Genomic DNA, 19,530 nt, shown 5'->3' on the forward strand with positions numbered 1-19,530 from the left:
CCATTTTCCTATGAAATTGGCTTTTTTCGAGTCCGGCAAGCCTTTAAATATTCTTAGCTTGTTCTTAACATTTTTGCCATCGAATTCTTATGTTCTTATACATAGTTCTTGTCCATAGTTCTTATACATAGTTCTTATAAAAAAACGCTGTCATCATAGAAAATCAAAATATTACCAAGTTGAATAACTTGCTAATTTTGACAAATTTTGAATAGAAGGAGTACACGTGAAACAATCTATTCTTTTTTATCGTATTTTACAAATGTTCTTATATAAAAATGAAGTATCAGACCTTCCAACGTACTCCCGTACTATGGCAAAAATGTCGTACCCGTACTATGGCAAGAATGTTGTACCCGCAAAAATAGGTGCTGGGTATATGCAGGCGGGATGAGTCGTTTTTTTACCTTCCCGAGTCTCTCTAATAAAGGGTTGTAAAAAAAACAACCAAAAGTCTTAACCAATAGTATCTGTATGGTTTGGTTTTTCCCTTTTTGAATTATGAAAAGCGTGAACCATAAAATATCTAAGGTTAGGAAATCTTTCGAAAATCTCTCTTTAAGGATCGGTTTTTCGAAGACCGAAGTGCACATAACCACCGAAATTCTCAAACTCTACTAGACCCCTATCTGGGAAAAACCTAGATTCTTTTTATAAACAAAGTATATAAGATCATAAGCCTTCAAGGCCGAAAAATTTAGAAATGTCTAAGGCTTTGCAGGCTCTAACATGTGTAGTTTCCGAATACTCTCAAGAAATGTTGATACCCCTCCTCATGGACTTGGTGTTGCCCCTGCGCAACTTGAAAATTTGTCTAAAATGTCGTCCCGGGGAAGAAACCCTGCAATTTCGTCTTCGTCTTCGACTTTTATTTCTTCTCTATTAGAAATTCAATGTAGAAAATACCACTCCAAAACCCTTCCCACTGTTTTTTTAGCTTGGAACAATTGAATTTCCATATCCATTGGGATTTCGATAGAAATTTTTATCCCATTGTGGAAAAACGCTCCACCGGTGCTTTTGGGACGGGGGTATGTGCTGTCAAATAAAACATTTTCGGAATATTATAAGAAAAATCTTGGGATTAAGACCCAGACAGTTAAGATCACCCAAACAAAAGATTTTATATAAAAAATATATCATAAAATTGACAGACAGTAGGAAGATATAGGATGTGTTTAATCCTTCAAAGATATGATCAGAGATTTGGAAAAAGAGGATAAGAAATGCGCTATTCATCTATTTGAAGCTAGGCTGTAGAATCTTTTGTTTCTATTGAAATGTCTCCGGCCGATCGATTGTTTTCGTTCTGAACCAATCAGAGCGCTTGATTCGTTATGCGCACAAGACTAGAAGTACAAACAAAAATGGTAGCCGTGATTGATATCGAAAGTGAAATTTTTTTTCTTTCTGAAATCGAGAATTTTGTTATTTTTTATAAGCACTTTTCTACTTTGGGCAAGGGATGCAGTGGGTTGCGAGCCTAAAACGAAGCTGGTAAAACTAGTTTATCATTATTCTTGGGCTAAAGTTTCTAAGAAACAATACCATAAAGGCCTCTTCAGTAGGGATAGCGAGGTTGAAAATAAAACCTTGGAGGACAAAAAAACAACAACAAATGTCAAGGAAAGAAAAGGAAAAAAGAAACGATGATCATTCATGATATCAATGCCAGGAGGTCATAAATACCATGAAGGCTTCCTTGTAAGAGCTTTATGAGTTCTAGACAACAAAACATAAAATAATCTTACAATACCATTGAAAAAATACAAAAATTATACCGAAGACATCACCAGGGGATTTCCCAGATATGTTAGAAAAAATATTATATATACAAAAACATCGTAAAAATGAGGTTAAAAAAACTATGCATTTCCATCCAACCCAACAAATAATAGTGTATAAAAATTAAATATTCTTCCACAGTGTATATGTATATTTGAATTACAGATTGTCATTGTTAGTTTGTATTTTTTTCAGTGCATAATATGACTTCACTATTTCTCTGAATATAAATCACAGGTGACTCTTCTTTGCAACTGCTGCAAAAGATTAAGAACAAAAAGACTTTTCAGTATAATTCAACTTCCTTATACACCTCAAATCAATGTGTATTGCATAGCATGAAAAAAAATCAATCACCATTGACTTTACTTGAAGTAAAAAATTGGATATACAATAAAAATGAGCCTTTCCAACTGTGTTCTTGACTAGTACATTTCATACAGATTTTAAGACTTCAAAGTTGATTAAAAATTGTATTATTGCTCCATGAACACTAAATGCAAAAGGTGTATGACTCAATGCTAAAAAAATTTAAATCTAAATTTGAAAAATATAGTTTAAAAATAATATCAGACTGAAAATATGTGATTGTCAAAACAGTCCAGTGCACAATTTAAATTTAAATTATAGAAGCATTTCTGGCTCTTCCTGGTTTGTTTACATTTGGTAGTTTTGGCCTACATGTTCCCTGATTTGATGAATTGTTTTGACGTGCTTCCCAAATTAAGGGGTAGCTCCAGGGCAAAAGCCCCCAAATCAAAATATAGACAAATCAAGTAGACTTATCATCACAGCATGTACCCATTTCATCTATACCATGCAATATGTATTTATGCTTCAAAATTCAGTTTCCAAGGACAACGTGGATAAAAAACAAACATCGAAATAAAGATTCCAAAAAGAAGTTGCATCAAAATCCACTTCGCCAGAGAACATTTACATAATAATGTGTATATCGAAATCCCCAATTTATCGACATCCATCTTTCAAAGGGCATACAGGTCCAACCGCTCAAATCCACTTTTTCCATAAATATAACATCAACACCATAGAATTATTATTCCATTCTGTTCCTGTTGAGTCAAATATATAATACACGTAAAGTTTTCATCAGTTCCCACTCATCTTTTAGCAGACCTTTTCTGCTGGAAACTATAGAGAACAAACATGACAGTTAACATGCAAAAATGTCTGATAATCTTGAGTCAATCGTTGTTGCATCGGCAACCTGTACTTGGATGGCCAATATTTCTATGGGGCGGTGTTGTTAACAGCCTTTCACAAAGAATATGATAACTAGCCTGAAAATATATAAAATGGAAATCTGTATATGAAATTACCCTAATCCGTTAAATACAAAATGTAAATTCCACGGACTAAATAATATTTTGAATGTAGAAGAACCAAAGCCTTGCAGCTTCTGAGTCAATCCATTGACTGGTCAAAATCATGGCCCTTCAGGTAGTCACAATTTATAAATATCACCTGTCAAAGTTATGTTTTCTGAGATGTTTTTGTTGTTGAAACTTGAAATTTCCAACCCAAAAGTCAATGGTTTCCCTAGATAAAGCTAAAAGTACCACAGAGGAAATCAAGTATACTTACTGAATCTCAATTCCATTACCATGGAGGAAGTTTTTCTAAGATTACACTATTTTTCTCATCTAAAAGTTGAAAAAAACAACAAAACTATTAATCGATTTTGCCCTTCTAAAATCGAAATCAAAATGCCGAGAAGTTCTAGAGAGTGCCATGGAAAACTAAGATATAGGTGGTCACAATCAACCTTCCTACTACCCATAAAAATTATGTCTGCAACACAAAAAATTCATTCAGTGCAATACAAGCCAGAGAGAAATGAGTACCAATTTTTCAAAATTTCAAGCATGCCTCATGTCCGCCATCTTTACTCCCAGAATATAGAATGAATTTCCTCGATTTTCTCAGGGGAAACCCCCAAAAGATCAAAGTTTCACTCCCCAGTCTCTTTTTCACAGATAACCCACTGGAAAGCTTTATTCAAGGACTTCTTTCTTGCTTGAACATTGGTTAACCTGTACGTAACGCCATTTTGTTTCGGCCTTCCTTCTTGCTCAACTATTCTACAGCCTTGCTTCTTCAAAGGGTGCCGAATTCAAAGGGAAAGAATAGGAAAACAGCGAGCGGCAGCGGCGTTTCTTATCCTCTTTTTCCAAATCTCTGATTTGATCTTTCAAACTAAATATGGTAACTTAAACGGTACAATCTTGTTCCCAGTATTGTATTGACGATGACTTTGATTATCACCAAGACGACACTTGTTTATTTAAAGCTCGGTTTTCAATGAGAAAATATTGGATAAAACTTGAATCAAAAAAATGAATCATTGTATCGGAATAAAAAGATTTTGTAAACACATTTCTGCACATATTCAAGAGACCCCCCCCAGCGGTTGACATGATGGCGTGATGGAGGGTTTTTCGTGGCGTAATGGTGTGAATTTTGGACCTACTGGGGGCCTCATTCAATTCCACAACCCTCAAATAGTGCTGTTGAGAAACTTAAGTTAGAGGGCCTAAATTTGAAATCAATTAAAATACTGACCAGCGCTTATGTAAACAGTGTTATGTGAGTATCACAGCGTATGAATATAACGTAGTCAATCTTTCGATAAATATTTCTTCTTCAAATACACGTTTTTTATAAGAACAAACTATATAAGAATATAAGTACAGAAGGCTTCGATGGCCAAAATGTTAAGAACAAGTTAAGAACATTTGAAGGCTTTGGGGACTCTAAAACACCCGATTTCTTAGGAACATGGTCAAAAGTGTTCACAAAATGATCAAAATGAGAACATGTTAAGAACATTTTTAAGCTTCAAAAAGTTATGAACACCCAAACAAAGGCTTCAAAAATTTTGTATGTTCTTATAAAAAAACAAACGTGTACAACAAGTAGGTTTTTTTATCTGAAAATTTATAAGCAATAACAATGAGATAAATAAACCTTGATAAAATATTCTTGCATACGAGGCGAATAATTCAAGCGAACGGGATTGACGGGTGCAGCCCATAGGCTTGCACTTAGATCCGTTACGGTAAAAAAATCACTGAAACTTTGTTGACGGATATTCAACCTTTAGAAAGCTTAAATACATCCTTAAAAGAGTATACCTTTAAGGGCTGACTCTGAACATGAAAATATTGATAAAAAAGAGTATACCTTTAAGGGCTGACTCTAAACATTAAAATATTGATAAAAAAGAGTATACCTTTAAGGACTGACTCTAAACATTAAAATATTGATAAAAATATTTGCAAAAAATAGTCATTTAAAATTATTTCATGACCACCTTATTTCACTTTCTCAATGTATTGATTGTCACTTTTATCTCTTTACCACCAGAATGTATTTTACTGGTAAACCATTTGCAACTAATAAGCTTCACCAAGAATTGACGAAACTCTTTTGATCAACCAAATGTAAACAAAGACATTTATAATGTTATTCATAAGAAATATACAAGTTGCAGTTTGTATCATACGTGACATTACCAAATTGTCTTCAAAGTAGCTTAAGTATACTGCCACAGTGTAAAGAACCCTCCATGGTACGATCAAAAGAATATAAAGGACCAGTAGCCAAGTTAAAGTCTTCAAGGCTGTTTCTATCCTATATGTTCTACTTTTTGGTAAAGTATTTGAATTTGTGGTGGTGACATTCCTTGAAATACTTTTGATATATCCAGCAATTTTATTTCGATAAGAGCACATGAGTATCATGGGTAGAAAAGTATCAAAAATACGATAGTAAATTTGCAAGGAACTGAACTCGAATTTACTATATGATTTCTTTAAAACGCAGCATCCATATTGATTTAACTCAACGTCGAAAAGCTCTGGAAGATATATCAACCAAGATGCAATTACGTTTAAGATACTCAAAAAGAAGTATTGTTTTTTATTCAACCGACTACCGAAAGGGCATAAAATACCTCTGTAACGTTCATAAAATATAAAAACAAGAGCCCATATTGATGCTAATGACATTGTCTCTAAAGCCGAGGCTCCAAGCTGGCAAGACAGAGCTGACATTGCCGAGTCTTGTTGATATTTTGATATAACCAAACCCCAACAAGTAACTGAATCAAATATGGCAAGTAGAATTATAAGAAAATGATATGACGACATCTTCTTGATTCGACGGTGGTTTTGATGTACAAAATAAGCAATAATGAGAGTGTTGCCAATGATTCCAATGCTAACTGCTGTATTTTGTATCTTGCTAGTGAGGCTGGTGGCTTCTAGCATACATTTACGATCAATAACAGCTGATGATGTTCCATTTTGATCATACGAGAGCTTATTTGAAGTGTTGGAAAACTCAAAATCGTTTTTCATGACTCCCTCTATCTTCCTTTTCAGAACTGGCAAAAGCGTGGTCGTGTGTCTAAGTAGTTGATTATCAAATGATAATCTTTAAAAATCTATAAACCGCCCAATGTTTACAGGACTGTCCCCTTTTCAAGGATTTACTATTCAAATCACGAGGAGAATCACAAAGAAGACTTTTTAATTCTTTATGACAACATAGAGTGGGTAGGAAGTAAAAATTAAAAACTTTTTTTTTTCGTTAGATTATTTCTTAGAATTAAAATGTAACTTGATACTTATAAGTTGTACTTGATTTTACAGACCCCCTAAATTTGCTGACAAACTAAAATGTTTTGATTGGATAAGGCTATAGACTTTTCATATTACGTAATCTTTGAATTCTTCATAATTGTTACAAACTTGTCCCCAGCCCCCTGTCTCTTAATCGATTTTAAAAGATATATCGATGGATCTTTCTTTGCATTGCACTAATCAGTAAAACTAAAAAATGGGTAAATTGCTTTGGGTACGGAGGGGGGGGGGGAGGGGGTACATAGGCAAAAATAAAAAAGAAAGGGGCCCTTCTAACACCCTCAATATTAGTCTCTCAATAGAAAATTGAAAATGGGGAACGATCTTTCAAACGGGCGTGAAACGTAAAAAAAAGCACGTTTAATAAGAATAATCTTTATAAAACTATATAAGAACACAAGGCTTCGATCGCCAAAATGGTTAGAAAATTTTGGATGTTCTTATAAAAAAACGTGTGATTATTTTCACCATTTTGAGAGTATTTTTTGTCCATTTTCTAAAGAAGTTGGCCATTTTTGAGTCAGCAAATCCTTTAAATGTTCTTAACTAGTTCTTAACATTTTGGCAATCGAAGTCTCATGTTCTTATGTAAATTGTTCTTGTTTTCAAAAAAAATCTCTAATTACACTTCGGGCACTATGCCCTCGTTTTTTGCTCATTGTATTCGGCGTTCATTAGATTCAAGCTTTCTCTGACAAAACAGGTTACAGTTCACAATGCTTACTAAGAACTTCCGAAAGTCTTTGATCAAATACAAATATACGAAAACATTGATGATATTGTTTAAGGCGAAAACACAAGTTGCTGATTGTAGGATTTGCAAATTGTGTTTGATAACAAGTTCTTCTTCAAAATAGATCAGGTACAACGCTACGTTATACAGTATTTTCCATGGAACGATTAAAAAGGTGTAAAAACCCAGTAAATGTGTTAAAGTCTTCAATGCAATATTGTTCCGATTTTGCCGACTGTTTTGGTGATTTCGTGAGTTGTCAGTCGTCCTTATCGTCATCGAGATCCTTTTTACATAGTTTGAAATCTTCCGCTGGAAATAAAACATTAAAGCGGTAGGTAAGATGGTATCGAAAAGTCGGTAATAGATTAAAAGGCAATGAAATTCAATTTTAGTATAAGATTTCTTTAAAACACAACGCTCAAATTTGTCGACTTTGACTTCAAAGTATTCTGGAATATACAGCATCCAGGAAAGTATTGTATATAACAAAGTCAATCCGAAATATTTCTTTTTGTTTAGTTTTCTTTTGAACGGGTATACAATTCCTTTATACCGTTCATAAAATAATAACACCAAAGCCCATATAGCTGCCAAAGATGAGACCTCCAATATTGCGGAACCAAAACGACAGTACAATACAGTCATTGACCAGTTGTATTGATATTTAGATAACAATAGCCACAGGCACATGTTAAAATCTTCAAACGCTAACAGGACCAGTAAAAAATGGTAGGCTGACATCTTGAATATGTTTTTACGGCTAACACACACAAAATAAATCATGATAACGATATTTCCTATGATTCCAATATAATAAATTGTCAATTGTACTTTGGTACTAATATCTTCAAAATCTCCAGTGATACTAGAAGTATTTTCCACTAATACTGATGTGATGTCGTTGGCAATATCACTCATATTAACAGAACTGTTATCATAAGTTCCCATAGTGCTGAGATACTCAGTTGTCAATATGGAAAATCTATGCAAAGCCACCTCATCTCAATCATTTTTTAATTTTTTTCTGAAAATGAGCCAATAGCATGTATCCATGTCAAATCAAAAATATTTATGCATTTTTGGGAATATGTTCGAAAACAACTCGAAGGCGTTTATTTGAAAATCATAATGGTATTATCAGTAGTGGTAGGAGTTTTGAAGAGTTTTATTTATTTGGAAGTCCTGTAGAACTATAAATATAGAAGGTAGCCTGAATAAACACGGTTGAGGTCTATGAATTTCTTGATAGAAAACTTCGTAGAAAACAACAAAGGAAAAAAATTGATCACTGTTTTGAAACGAAATCTATTTATATTATCATTATATTAGACTTGCTCATGGAATTTAAAACCCTAAAAGGCACTTGGATGGCGAAAGAATGAACACTTATTTCCCATCCAAAACGCGCAACCTCCGTGTTTTCCCACAAATAAAGATTAAAAATAAAATTTATCTTAAGGATTTTGGAAAATGTACCATTTAAAAACAAAGAAAGCGTTAGATTTAACCCGTTGTTCCATAACCGCGAAAATCATAAAGGCTACACTTTTTCTTACTATTTTTTTGCGGCAAAGCTTGATGACTTTGACGTTACCCCAGATTTCTAAATAGGATTTAAGTTGTTATAAAACACTAAAGCTTTTTCAGCTATTTCTAAAAGATTCGAGATTAGATTTTAATTCATTCAGAATTCTGGAATATATAGTATCCAGGGAAAAGCTGTTTGTAACAAAAGTCAATCTCTTAATATCTTCGGGTTTTGTTTAAAAAGTTAAATAGCTCTGAGGTTCATCGCATTTTCCTACTAGTAGAATCACTTCCATAGATTATTATTCGTTTGCTTAAATTTCGGAAATATTGTCAATCTTAGATTTGCGGAAAATGGCGGAAAAAGGAGAGATCTATGCACGCTTTTTTTATAAAAATGGTGTTTTTCTTAACTCTTTGGGAAAAATCATTCTTGTATATTCTTATGGCATATTTTTAGGTTAGGATCCAACCTAGACTAATATATACCACGAGAGCAAAGATATGGTATTTTTGGGAAAGGTTTTAATATTGCTGGAAGATAATTGGCAATTTACAGGTTAAATGCTCTAAGAATCGGCATTCTTAGGTTCAGCTGTCAAATTCCACGATGGTGTTATTCTTAGCATATTTTTAATTTTTTTTGGCCAATTTCGTCATGAATATTGGAGTATTATTATTCATAGGTACCATCCGTACTCTAATCTTCATTTCAATACTTTTATAAACCAGTGTGTGGTTGCCGAGAGTAAATGAAGTATTATTTCCTTTATTTTGATTTGGTTAGTAGTACTTTTATAAGTAGATACAAAAATTTTGAGCTCTTCCGAAGTTCTTAATTTTCTTTATTCTTTCGTGAGTTTTAAGCCTGGAAATGTTTTTAAAATGTTCTTATTTTCACCATTTTGTGTGTATTTTTATACGATTTCCTAAAAAGTTGGTTGTTTTTGAAATCGCAAAAGCCTTAAAATGTTATTTTCGAAGCTTTATGTTCTCATACAGTTTTTTCTTATAATAAACCTGTACATATATCCACCTCTGATTTATTCATTTGGTTAAGTTTTTATGTAATTCAATTAATCCCTAAACATCCTGACCTTGATTGATTATATGTCCGGTTTATGAATCTCCAAAGTTAGATTTTTCCCGGACACACCTTATCAATTGAATTGAATACGGTATACGGTTATTCAAGGAAATCACTAACTAAATCTTTGATGTAAATAAATAAACAAAGTTGTGAATTGCTTCGTCATCAGAAATTGGTAATTAGTGTTAATTTCGTCATTAGCAAGTTTATGTATTTTCGTTTTTGAGGACGACTGGGTGACTGAAGCGATGACGGCAAAAGTGCCTATTTTCAAACCCTGTGTCATAGTCCTGCCGGGTAGAAAAATACCCTAGATTTTTTCAGCCCAACTGGAATATTGACTTTGATTTCATCCCCATTCAAATTTCAATAGGAGAAAATGCACTCCAAAACCATCCTGACTAGGCTTTCTGACCTGAGAACATTAGAATTTCTATCCCCATTGGGATTTCGATAGAAATTTTCATCCCCACTGTGAGAAGAAGTTCTGGGGCTGTGAGACAGGGGTGTTTTTCAGTTGTCCTCGGTCAACCAGGAAGACAAACCAGAAACTTAGAGTCTTCGCCGCTGAAAAACATGATTGTCAAAGTACATGCCAATGCCTATTACATCTACTCTCATGTCAGATTAATGGTATTCAATATCTCTCGCTTCTTGGTATTCATTGACCTGCTTGAAAGCGCACTTGAAAAGCGAATAGTAGTAAGACACTATGCATTCAACTCGGGACTCCTAGCTAGAAACCAAGCGATAACAACGTGTAGGTCCTGATTTGAGGGATAGAAGTTTTAATTATTAGCCAAATAAAATGTTAGTGGCGTAAAGGATGCTCCCTGCCTCAATAATTCACTGAGTGTTTCCAGCCAGCTGGAAGCTAAATCGGGGTGGAAAATATTTGCTTTTAATGGATTGAGATTCGGGGTACAATAAATGTGGAATTGTCTGCAAGAAAAAACAAAAAGATTTTAAAGTGTCTTTTTAGTGCATTTTAATTTATTAGGGAATGTAGTGTTTCAATTCTGAGTTTTACACTCAGAACCTTAGCATCTTTAGGATCAAAAAATATCAAACATGTTCCAAAATGGTCTAGGATATAGCCTGTAATCCACAACGATGTTTTATGTTATTAAGTGTAAAAGCTAAAATCACCATTCTCACCCGAACTTTAAATTCTGAAAGCAGCGAAAAAGCCCAAAAACTTTAACGTATTTCGATGTCGATTGTACTAACCTCGACGAGTTACAGGTTTAGCCGCTGTGGCCCGAACAAAATAATATGACTTGTAGGATTCTCTCTAGTCTAGTAGTCCGTAGAAATTTAGTCATTTTTGCCAAAGTTTGCAAAAAAGTAGCCCTAATTGGAGTTGAATACAAAAAATGTTTGACTTCTCCAACTTCTAACCAAAGATAAATGTTGGGAACTGAATTTTCAATCTAGTGTTTTGCGACCTTGGACTGGTGTTAGCAAATAAGGTGACCTGCCCAGCGGTATCCACGTACCTCTTTTTGCTTTACCTTAGAAAAGGATTTTAAATCATATCGTTTACAGTTGGAAAACTCGATTGGGAAAATTGAACGACTTTCGGGTGAAATTTCATAGTATTGTACCAGTTATCATGGATACTTTTTTTCTCCTTTGAATAAACCTCTGTTTGCTATCAGAGTGTGTCCACTGTAATCCCTTGGTCTGTGACACTGGAGTGTGCTACACATTAGAATGACATTGAGATAACTGTCAAAGATCTCCTTTTTATCTAAAGAAACCGAAATCCTAAAACAAAAAGATTCAAAAGAACATTTTCAAATCTTCAATTTGACTGCGGTTGGCTCTTTTTAAGAAACATATTGTGAGTCATTATGGCATTAGCTATTGTTGCCTTACTAATCATGTTTTCGTTTTCCTTTACATCACCTTGTTATAATACCTATGGTAAAAATAAAGTACAAAATTTTCTAAATCAGTTAATTATTATACAAATGTAACTTTTTTTGTAAACAAAGAATGGATACATTGTTTTTCCGGGCGGTCTAGGTCAGCTTACTGTCCGCTCCAAATCAAAATATAATGCATGCTCTGATTTCACATCCGGGTGCCATGACGTCCATTAATGCATTGTTTTTTTGTTCAATTTTCTGGTTGAGTTGTGTTTTTTGTATATTTTTGTTTATATAAGGGGCTTTGCCATCTGATTTCAAAAACATTTTCGACAGTGATATTCATCCGTCCAGATTATTTTGGCTTCTGGTAGCCAAGAATATTCTGCGAGCATTTTGTGTGAATATCATATTTGCTGGAAAACCATCAAGCAAGAAGGTGTTAGCCTTGATAATCCAGTTTTATCACGTGATTATTGAACAGGTAAATTTAATGTTAATGATATAACTTACTAATTAAGTTTTAATTTCATTTTGGATCTAAATTGAGTCGGTAATAGTGTTTTGAGTTTTTTCCTTGGATCCAAAAACAGCTTCTTCAGTTTGTTTCATAGATTCACATTGATGATAATTTTGCTAAAAATATTTTCTTTATTTCAGCTAATCTTTCAAGTCAACATTCAAGATGAAACTGTTCATTCAACTTAGCGTTTTATGTGCTTACTTTATGCTTGCTAGAGGTGAGGCTTATCTTAATAAAGTTTTTAGAAAAACTTACTCTATTGAACTGAATGGCATTCGACCTTTTTTTGATTTTCAGCATTTTCTTCTTCTTCTTCACTCTTGAGTCTTAAACTACTTATCCCATATTCCCAGGACAAATTTTTGCTTTTCCTTGAATCGTTGTGTATTCTACTTTTACGGTTTTGACTTAATTTTCTAATGAAGATTATTCTTAGATTTTGTTAAATTCTTTTCCATAGCCCAGCTTCATTGTTCTTATAAAATTTGTCCCAATAAAAACATGTTTCTTCTTGTTACATTCTTATAGGTTACCAAACATGTGTGGACTTTACGGTGAAAGAAAATTTCTGTTCCGAAAATAATGTTTGTGAGTTACCGATCGCCAGGATAAATCATCCTTGTCCAGCTAAATGCGGTCGATGTGGTACGTTCTTTCTCGTCAAGTTGTACTCCTGATCGATATAAACAACAATCCATTCTTTTTTATCCATTTCAAACCAAAAGCCATTATTACTGGGTTGATGAAGTTTTGATTTTAACCGAAATCTATTTTTGTTTTTAGAGCGTCCAAAACCGACCCGGAGAAGCAAATCATTGAAAGGTAAGTTGAAAATGAAAGAGGGAAGAGGGGGCAGGAGGGGGTGATGAGAGAGAAATAAATAAAGAGTGAAAGAGTGAATTGAAAGAGTGGTAGAGTGAAAAGGTGATATAATAACGAGTAAACGAGTGAAAGAGTGAAGAATGAAAGAGTGAAAGAATGAAATAGCGAATGAGTGAAAGAGTGAAAGAGTGAAAGAGTGAAAGAGTGAAAGAGTGAAAGAGTGAAAGAACGAAGGAGTGAAAGAACGAAAGATTAAAAGCTTGAGAGAGTAAAAGAGTGAAAGAATGCCGAAAGTATGAAAAAGTGAAAGAATATACAGGTGAAAGAGTGAAAGAATTAAAGAGTGAAAGAGTGAAAGAGTGAAAGAGTGAAAGAGTGAAAAAGTGAAAAAGTGAACGAGTGAACGAGCTGAAGAGCAAAAAATTTTCCAAAAAGCCTGAAAACGTGAAAGGAGTGGATGAAACAAAATGTAAGAAAATGAGAGGCTATAAAAACATAAGACTGTCAAACTTGAAATTTACGAATTGATTTCAATTTACAGATTCCTGCCTGCAATTTATCAATGAGAAAAGGAGTTTTCATAAGAATACGCCTCCTATGGAATGGAATTACGTCCACGAAACAGATGCGCAAGGTTGTGTTCAGAACCTCAACGATTGTTTAAACAATCAAGTGCTGTATGGATATATAAACTTACCAGATTTTGGTTCTTATGCTGACTCAAATGAAGATATTTGCAGGATGGCTATTGATGAAATGTAAGATTGAACCAATAGAACTTTTCAACCCCTATATTTTTATAATATTTTCAGACACCTTTGCTAGGTTGCTCAAAAAGTTTCCTTTTGATAATGATGATGATGGCGATGACTGACTTCTTTTCGCAGAGGATGCCCGGTTCTGTATTGGGCGGTCTATGATTCGTCTCTTCCGAACCGTTCCACTGCCTACCAGTTTGCAAGACACCTGACACACTTTTTTATTACTTATTTTATAAGTACACAAGTGTACCTTTAAATCTATCAATCTAAATCTGACGAACTTGTGAGGCTAGCATTGTCATTGTGTTTAGGATTCTTTTCGAATATTTATTTCTAGATACAAAGAGGGCAAGAATTACAATTATAAAGATCCAGAGCCAATGTTCTTCACAGATCATTTCACTCAGTTGGTTTGGAGATCAACTCTTCAAGTAGGCATTGGTATAAATGAAGGAAACATTCTAATATTCTTTACAAAGAAAGGCAATGTAGCTGGTGAATATCTAAAAAATGTGCTTCCGTTAACTCACGAAGGGTTGAAGCGTGCTGCAGAGGCTACTTCGTCTACTACAACGACCACTCCTACAACGACAACGACCACTCCTAAAACCACGACGACCACTCCTTCGACGACAACGACCACTCCTAAAACCACGACAACCACTCCTTCAACGACAACGACCACTCCTACAACAACAACACCCACTCCTACAACCACGACGACCACTCCTTCAACAACAACGACCACTCCTACAACGACAATGACCACCTCCACAAAAGCATTCAAAAGAATTGTTAAAGTGATAAAAAAGATAAAGATAGTGAAAGTGAAGAGAGTAGGCAAAAAATTAAAAGAAGCTGCAGAAAATCTAGAAAAAAGTACTTCTTCAAAAACAGCAATAGAAAAGCCGACAACCACCACCGAAAAGCCGACAACCACCACTGAAGAGCCGACAACAACCATCGAAAAGACGACAACAACCACCAAAAAGCCGACAACAACCATCGAAAAGCCAACAACAACCATCGAAAAGCCGACAACAACCACCGAAGAAGTAAAAACAAAAGTACCAAAAAAAGATAGGAAAGGGAAAAAATCAAAAAAAAAGACCAACATAAAATCTAAAGAATCAATTGTTAAAGCTGACCACAATAAAGTACAGGAAAAGGCCACCAAAGAAATAACAACGAAAACCAAAGAGACAACAACGAACACCAAAAAGCAAACAACAACAACCACCAAAAAACCGACAACGACCACCAAAAAGCCAACAACGACCACTAAAAAGCCGACAACAACCACCAAAACGCCCACAACGACCACCAAAAAGCCTACAACGACCACTAAAAAGCCAACAACAACCACCAAAAAGCCGACAACAACAACCAAAAAGCCGACAACGACTACCAAAAAGCCGACAGCAACCACCACCAAAAAGCCAACAACAACCACCAAAAAGCCGACAACAACCACCACCAAAAAGCCGACCATAACTACAACGACCACCGAAGAAGATCTATCAGATGACATCTCAGAAGGATTTCCACAACATTTGAGAGGTAAAATAAACACTGTTTTTGTTAGTAATTCTACAGCTATAGATTAGTTTCGAACACCCCTTCTCACAAACTCACTGAGAACCCTACCCAATGGAAAAATTGCCCAAAATATCGTCCCTAGTGGAAAATTGTACAACCATTTTTGTCCCCACTGACAATAATCAAATAAACCAATCCTCACTGCAAAATATTATGTTGTTTTTCCCATCCCCACTGAATTTTCTGACTTGAAAGCAATGGAATTCAAATCCCTAACCATAAAAGATATGAGATTATCATTGCCCATCGAGCTTTAGTCTGCTATTTTTATCCCCACTGGCTGAAAATATCCTACCGGATCTGTGAGAAGAGGGTTTTTTTCGAATTTGCTCCAAAATTAAATGGCAGTTTCAATCACTTAATAAGGTCAATAGAATTTGAAGGCATATATTATCCAACAATTAGGTAACAACCGGTGGGACCGAAGGATTTCCTCAAAAAATCGTTCTGGTGATGAAAATATCTTAAAACATCTTCTCACTGGGAAACTACGTTTAGCCAAACTCTCATCCCCAGAAAATTCTAACCGATTGACTGAACAGGGGTGTTCTCATTTAGAATACAAATTAAGATTTTAATTACCTAAGTCATACGCGAATCTCGAAATCCATGCCATTATAACCTTTTGAAATGATTGTTTTTGTTTTTAGATATGTTTTTGAGATTACATAACATCAGGCGGGTAAGACACGTGGATACTGCTCCTTTGGAATACAGTACAGAACTTGAACAATCATCTTTGCAGTGGGCCAAAGATTTAGCAGGTCATCCTGAAAAATATTATATCGAGCATGAATCTCAAGACACGAATCCTTATGGTGAAAATTTGTACGCTGGTTGGGGTCGATATCAACACAGTGAAGAAGCTATTGAATATTCTTTTAAAGGATGGTATGTTATAAAGTATGAACTTTCTTTTAGGGTATTTTTTTCATCCTTGCCTATTACCGAAGGCATTCAACGAGTGATATTGTGCAGTTTTTAATGTATAATTTTCATTTAGAAAGTTAGACCCATTAGTTCTGGATCGGTGATCTATAAAGACATTTTTTTCTCGAATTTTTTAGTCATGTGATAAGAATTAAAGCCGATCTCAAAGGGAAATATTGTTTTTCAAAACTGAAGCTAAGCGCTGTATGTTTATAAGAACCTAAAAATTTACAAAGCAATAAAATATCAGCCTAGACTTTTTTTTACATGATACGATCAATGATTTTTATATGATATAGTTGTTTGTGCATTCTTCGAATCTTGTACCCAGAGCCAAGGGCTCCCCTTTTTGATTTTAGACGTACCGTCGTTTTGCATAAGATTCCCATTTCCGCACTAAGATTCTTGTCAATTTTCCGGAATATTTCCGCTGTTTTTCGCAGGATAACCGACATAAATTTCGAAAGAATTTGTTTCTAAAGGTTTGGAGAATCTTGTCTTTACTGACGAAAAGTGTCTAACTTTCCGAAGCTTACTTTCCAACTCGGTGAGTCCTGGTCTTTATCCGCTAGAAAATCGGCAAAAGAATCTTAGTGCAGAAATGGAAATCTTACACAAAAACGATACAGTACGTTGGGACCATTGAGTTTAAAGCCCGAAGGGCTAGAGTAGACTCTCTAACCTTTCTCAGGCAAAAAAAAGTGAAGCCTTAAAAAATGCACCGTATTTTTGACGACAGATTGAATCTAGCAATTTCTTTGTTTACGATTGATATTTTTTTCGAAATTTAGCGGTAAATTTTAGTTTCAATCTGTCATTTGAGTAAAAACCACGCGAGCCGCTCAAGGCCGCGCAATTTTGGTAGGATTTGTTGGCTTCAAAGTCCTACCAAAGAGATTGACTTCTAGTCTTCGGCTTCTACTTCATTGGTTGGTACAGATCCTTCCGTGTGAGCGCTATCATAATCATTTTAAAGCGAACTAAGGGACTGGGCTCGAGTTTGACATTTTTCTCTTTTTTTAACTTTATAGGTATGACCATGAAATCAAGCCATATTATGAATCTTTCAAAGGTGAATTTGACTTCTCAACTGGACACTTTACAGCAATGGTATGGAGAAATACAAAAAAAGTTGGATGTGCGATCGCGCGAAATGATCACGGGGATAAAACAGTGACTGTTTGCAGGTATGATCCACCAGGGAATATTCTTTCAGACATTATCAAAAATGGTGATAAAATGACTTATGTATTGGAAAATGATCAAGTCGGAGATTTGAAACCAGGATATACGTATCATATGTAGAGAGCTATATACTGAAAGACAACTCTTTCAGGAATATGTAGAGAGCTATATACTGAAAGGCAACTCTTTTTCGCCATTCACCACATCTTTATGGTCCATTGCGTCATCAATGTACTGCGGTTTTTAAAATTTTTATACATCGGTGAGAGTTACAGAGAGTACTTTGCAATTGCGAATCCAAATTACTTCTGAACTTTCACTTTTCAGTATATATCAATTCAGTCCACTTTCATAATGTTTTTTACAAGCACTTGACATTTCCATTACTTTGGTTAGTGGAAAGAAAACATTTTATTTGAGGATATTAATGGTGGGACTGTACAACCCAGCTGGTACACAACGTTGTTTCGACGTTCACCTAACATATGGACCTTGTGAGCGTCAGATAAACGTCGAAACAACGTTGTGTGCCAGCTGGGGTATGTTGAAAAATTAAAAGTTAAGAAGTAATTTGGGATCGCAATGGCAAACTGTGGGTATTGTCTGGAATTTGTACTTGTCTTTTTCGGTTACTTAATCAAAACGCCGAAAAAATGATAGTTCGCTAGAAATCCTCTCGCACACAATGTATAGAAAACTTTCTCCATAAAAATATTACTAATTAGTCGCAATGAACTAATTAAGAGCTAAGTGAGAGTGTGTCAATCACCGTACTAAAAATAGCACTATGGAGCATCAAGTGATATCCTTTTTAAACTTTTATCAGCCATATTTAGAAGTGTTAATTTTAATGCCAAAAATACAAGCAAAGTGCATCCTGATTAATCCAAACTTATTCACAGACACTTTACATTTTTTTATAAGAACATCCAAAATTTTTGAAGTCTTTGTTGTTGTTTTTAACTTTTCGAGTTTAAAGCCTAAAAATGTTCTTAACATGTTCTTATTTTGACCATTTTGTGAATATTTTTTAACATTTTTCTAAGAAATAGGGTGTTTTTGATTCCACAAAACCTTAAAAGATTCTTAACTTGTTCCTAACATTTTGGCCAGCGGAGCCTTATGTTCTTATATAGTTTGTTCTTATAAAAAACGTGTATTCAAAGACATTTTTAACAGTTTCCCAATTGAACTCACATGAGGTATATAAAAATAATTATCCTCGTTGAAAAGATAATCATGTGTGGAAAGTTTTGAAAAAATGAAAAGGAAATAGTGAAGTTTGGAAAACTTTGAGCATTTACACAAGGAAAAGCATATGCGTATTAAAGTCTGTCCAGATATAATTGGCAGTGGAAACAAGAATGCCTGTAACTTTTGATAGTCAAATATAATTATGGAAATTTTTTTTGCTTGTTTTAGAGAATCAAAAGCGCTATATTTGAAAGTATTTTTGGCTGAAAAATTCGCGATTTTAAGCGTTTAAATTTGCGATTGCAAAAATTGAGCTTTTTTTCTACTTATGCTAACACGTTCATTTTTACACCAGTGGTAGTTCAACCTTAGGTTAAAAAGTTTGTTAAATTTCAAGGCAAACAAAAAAGTCCTTCGGAAGATATGGGACCCGAAATACCCCTTGGTAGCACTTTTCTGTGAAATATCAAATCTCCAACTTATTACTAAAAACGGGGGTTATGTTATCTTTTTTGAACAGCGCAATTAAAAGTTGGAAAATGTTAAGTGTTGGTGCATCGGTAGTATTGCTATTGGTACCATTTATTAGTTCGAAACGAAGTGAAATCACAGTATAATTGTTTTTATTGAAAAAATAAGCATGAACTTATATTGCCTTTGTTATTTTCAAGTCTAAAGAACTTTTCTAATTCCCAAAACACTAAACACAGTTTGGCTATGAGGTCATTAAAGGGATCGTAAAATGTGTTATGATCGAAAAACTGTTTTATCAATCATATCACTACCCCCGTTTTTAGTAATAAGTTGGAGATTTGATATTTCACAGAAAAGTGCTAC

At 34.5% G+C, this 19,530-nt stretch overlaps 1 protein-coding gene and 1 long non-coding RNA gene across 2 annotated transcripts; one reads left to right on the top strand and one right to left on the bottom strand.

Moving 5' to 3' along the window:
• Positions 1 to 2,783: 2,783 nt before the first annotated feature.
• Positions 2,784 to 3,480, bottom strand: LOC136822062 (uncharacterized). Its single transcript, XR_010848853.1, has 2 exons — positions 3,391 to 3,480; positions 2,784 to 3,086 (listed from the first exon to the last, which is right to left on the bottom strand). It is a non-coding gene; the product is annotated as an uncharacterized lncRNA (long non-coding RNA).
• Positions 3,481 to 12,364: 8,884 nt separating this feature from the next.
• On the top strand, positions 12,365 to 17,835 carry LOC136822108 (uncharacterized). Its single transcript, XM_067078324.1, has 7 exons — positions 12,365 to 12,419; positions 12,731 to 12,847; positions 12,986 to 13,024; positions 13,566 to 13,782; positions 14,123 to 15,345; positions 16,035 to 16,275; positions 17,346 to 17,835. The coding sequence occupies exons 1-7, from the start codon at positions 12,365 to 12,367 to the stop codon at positions 17,617 to 17,619; spliced, it is 2,166 nt and encodes a 721-aa protein (XP_066934425.1). The 3' UTR covers positions 17,620 to 17,835.
• The last annotated feature ends 1,695 nt before the right edge of the window (positions 17,836 to 19,530 follow it).

This window comes from Clytia hemisphaerica, unplaced genomic scaffold (assembly GCF_902728285.1).
Source record: "Clytia hemisphaerica strain Z4C2 unplaced genomic scaffold, Clytia hemisphaerica genome assembly, whole genome shotgun sequence".
In the NCBI taxonomy this organism is placed as follows: domain Eukaryota; kingdom Metazoa; phylum Cnidaria; class Hydrozoa; order Leptothecata; family Clytiidae; genus Clytia; species Clytia hemisphaerica.

What these genes read in the sequence shown, in the direction of transcription:
- LOC136822108 (XM_067078324.1), top strand. Translation starts at nt 12,365, where the DNA reads ATGAAACTGTTCATTCAACTTAGCGTTTTATGTGCTTACTTTATGCTT. An exon ending in GAGAAGCAAATCATTGAAAG is followed by an intron (nt 13,025 to 13,565) that starts GTAAGTTGAAAA and finishes TTCAATTTACAG; the next exon opens with ATTCCTGCCTGCAATTTATC. An exon ending in AGGATGGCTATTGATGAAAT is followed by an intron (nt 13,783 to 14,122) that starts GTAAGATTGAAC and finishes ATTTATTTCTAG; the next exon opens with ATACAAAGAGGGCAAGAATT.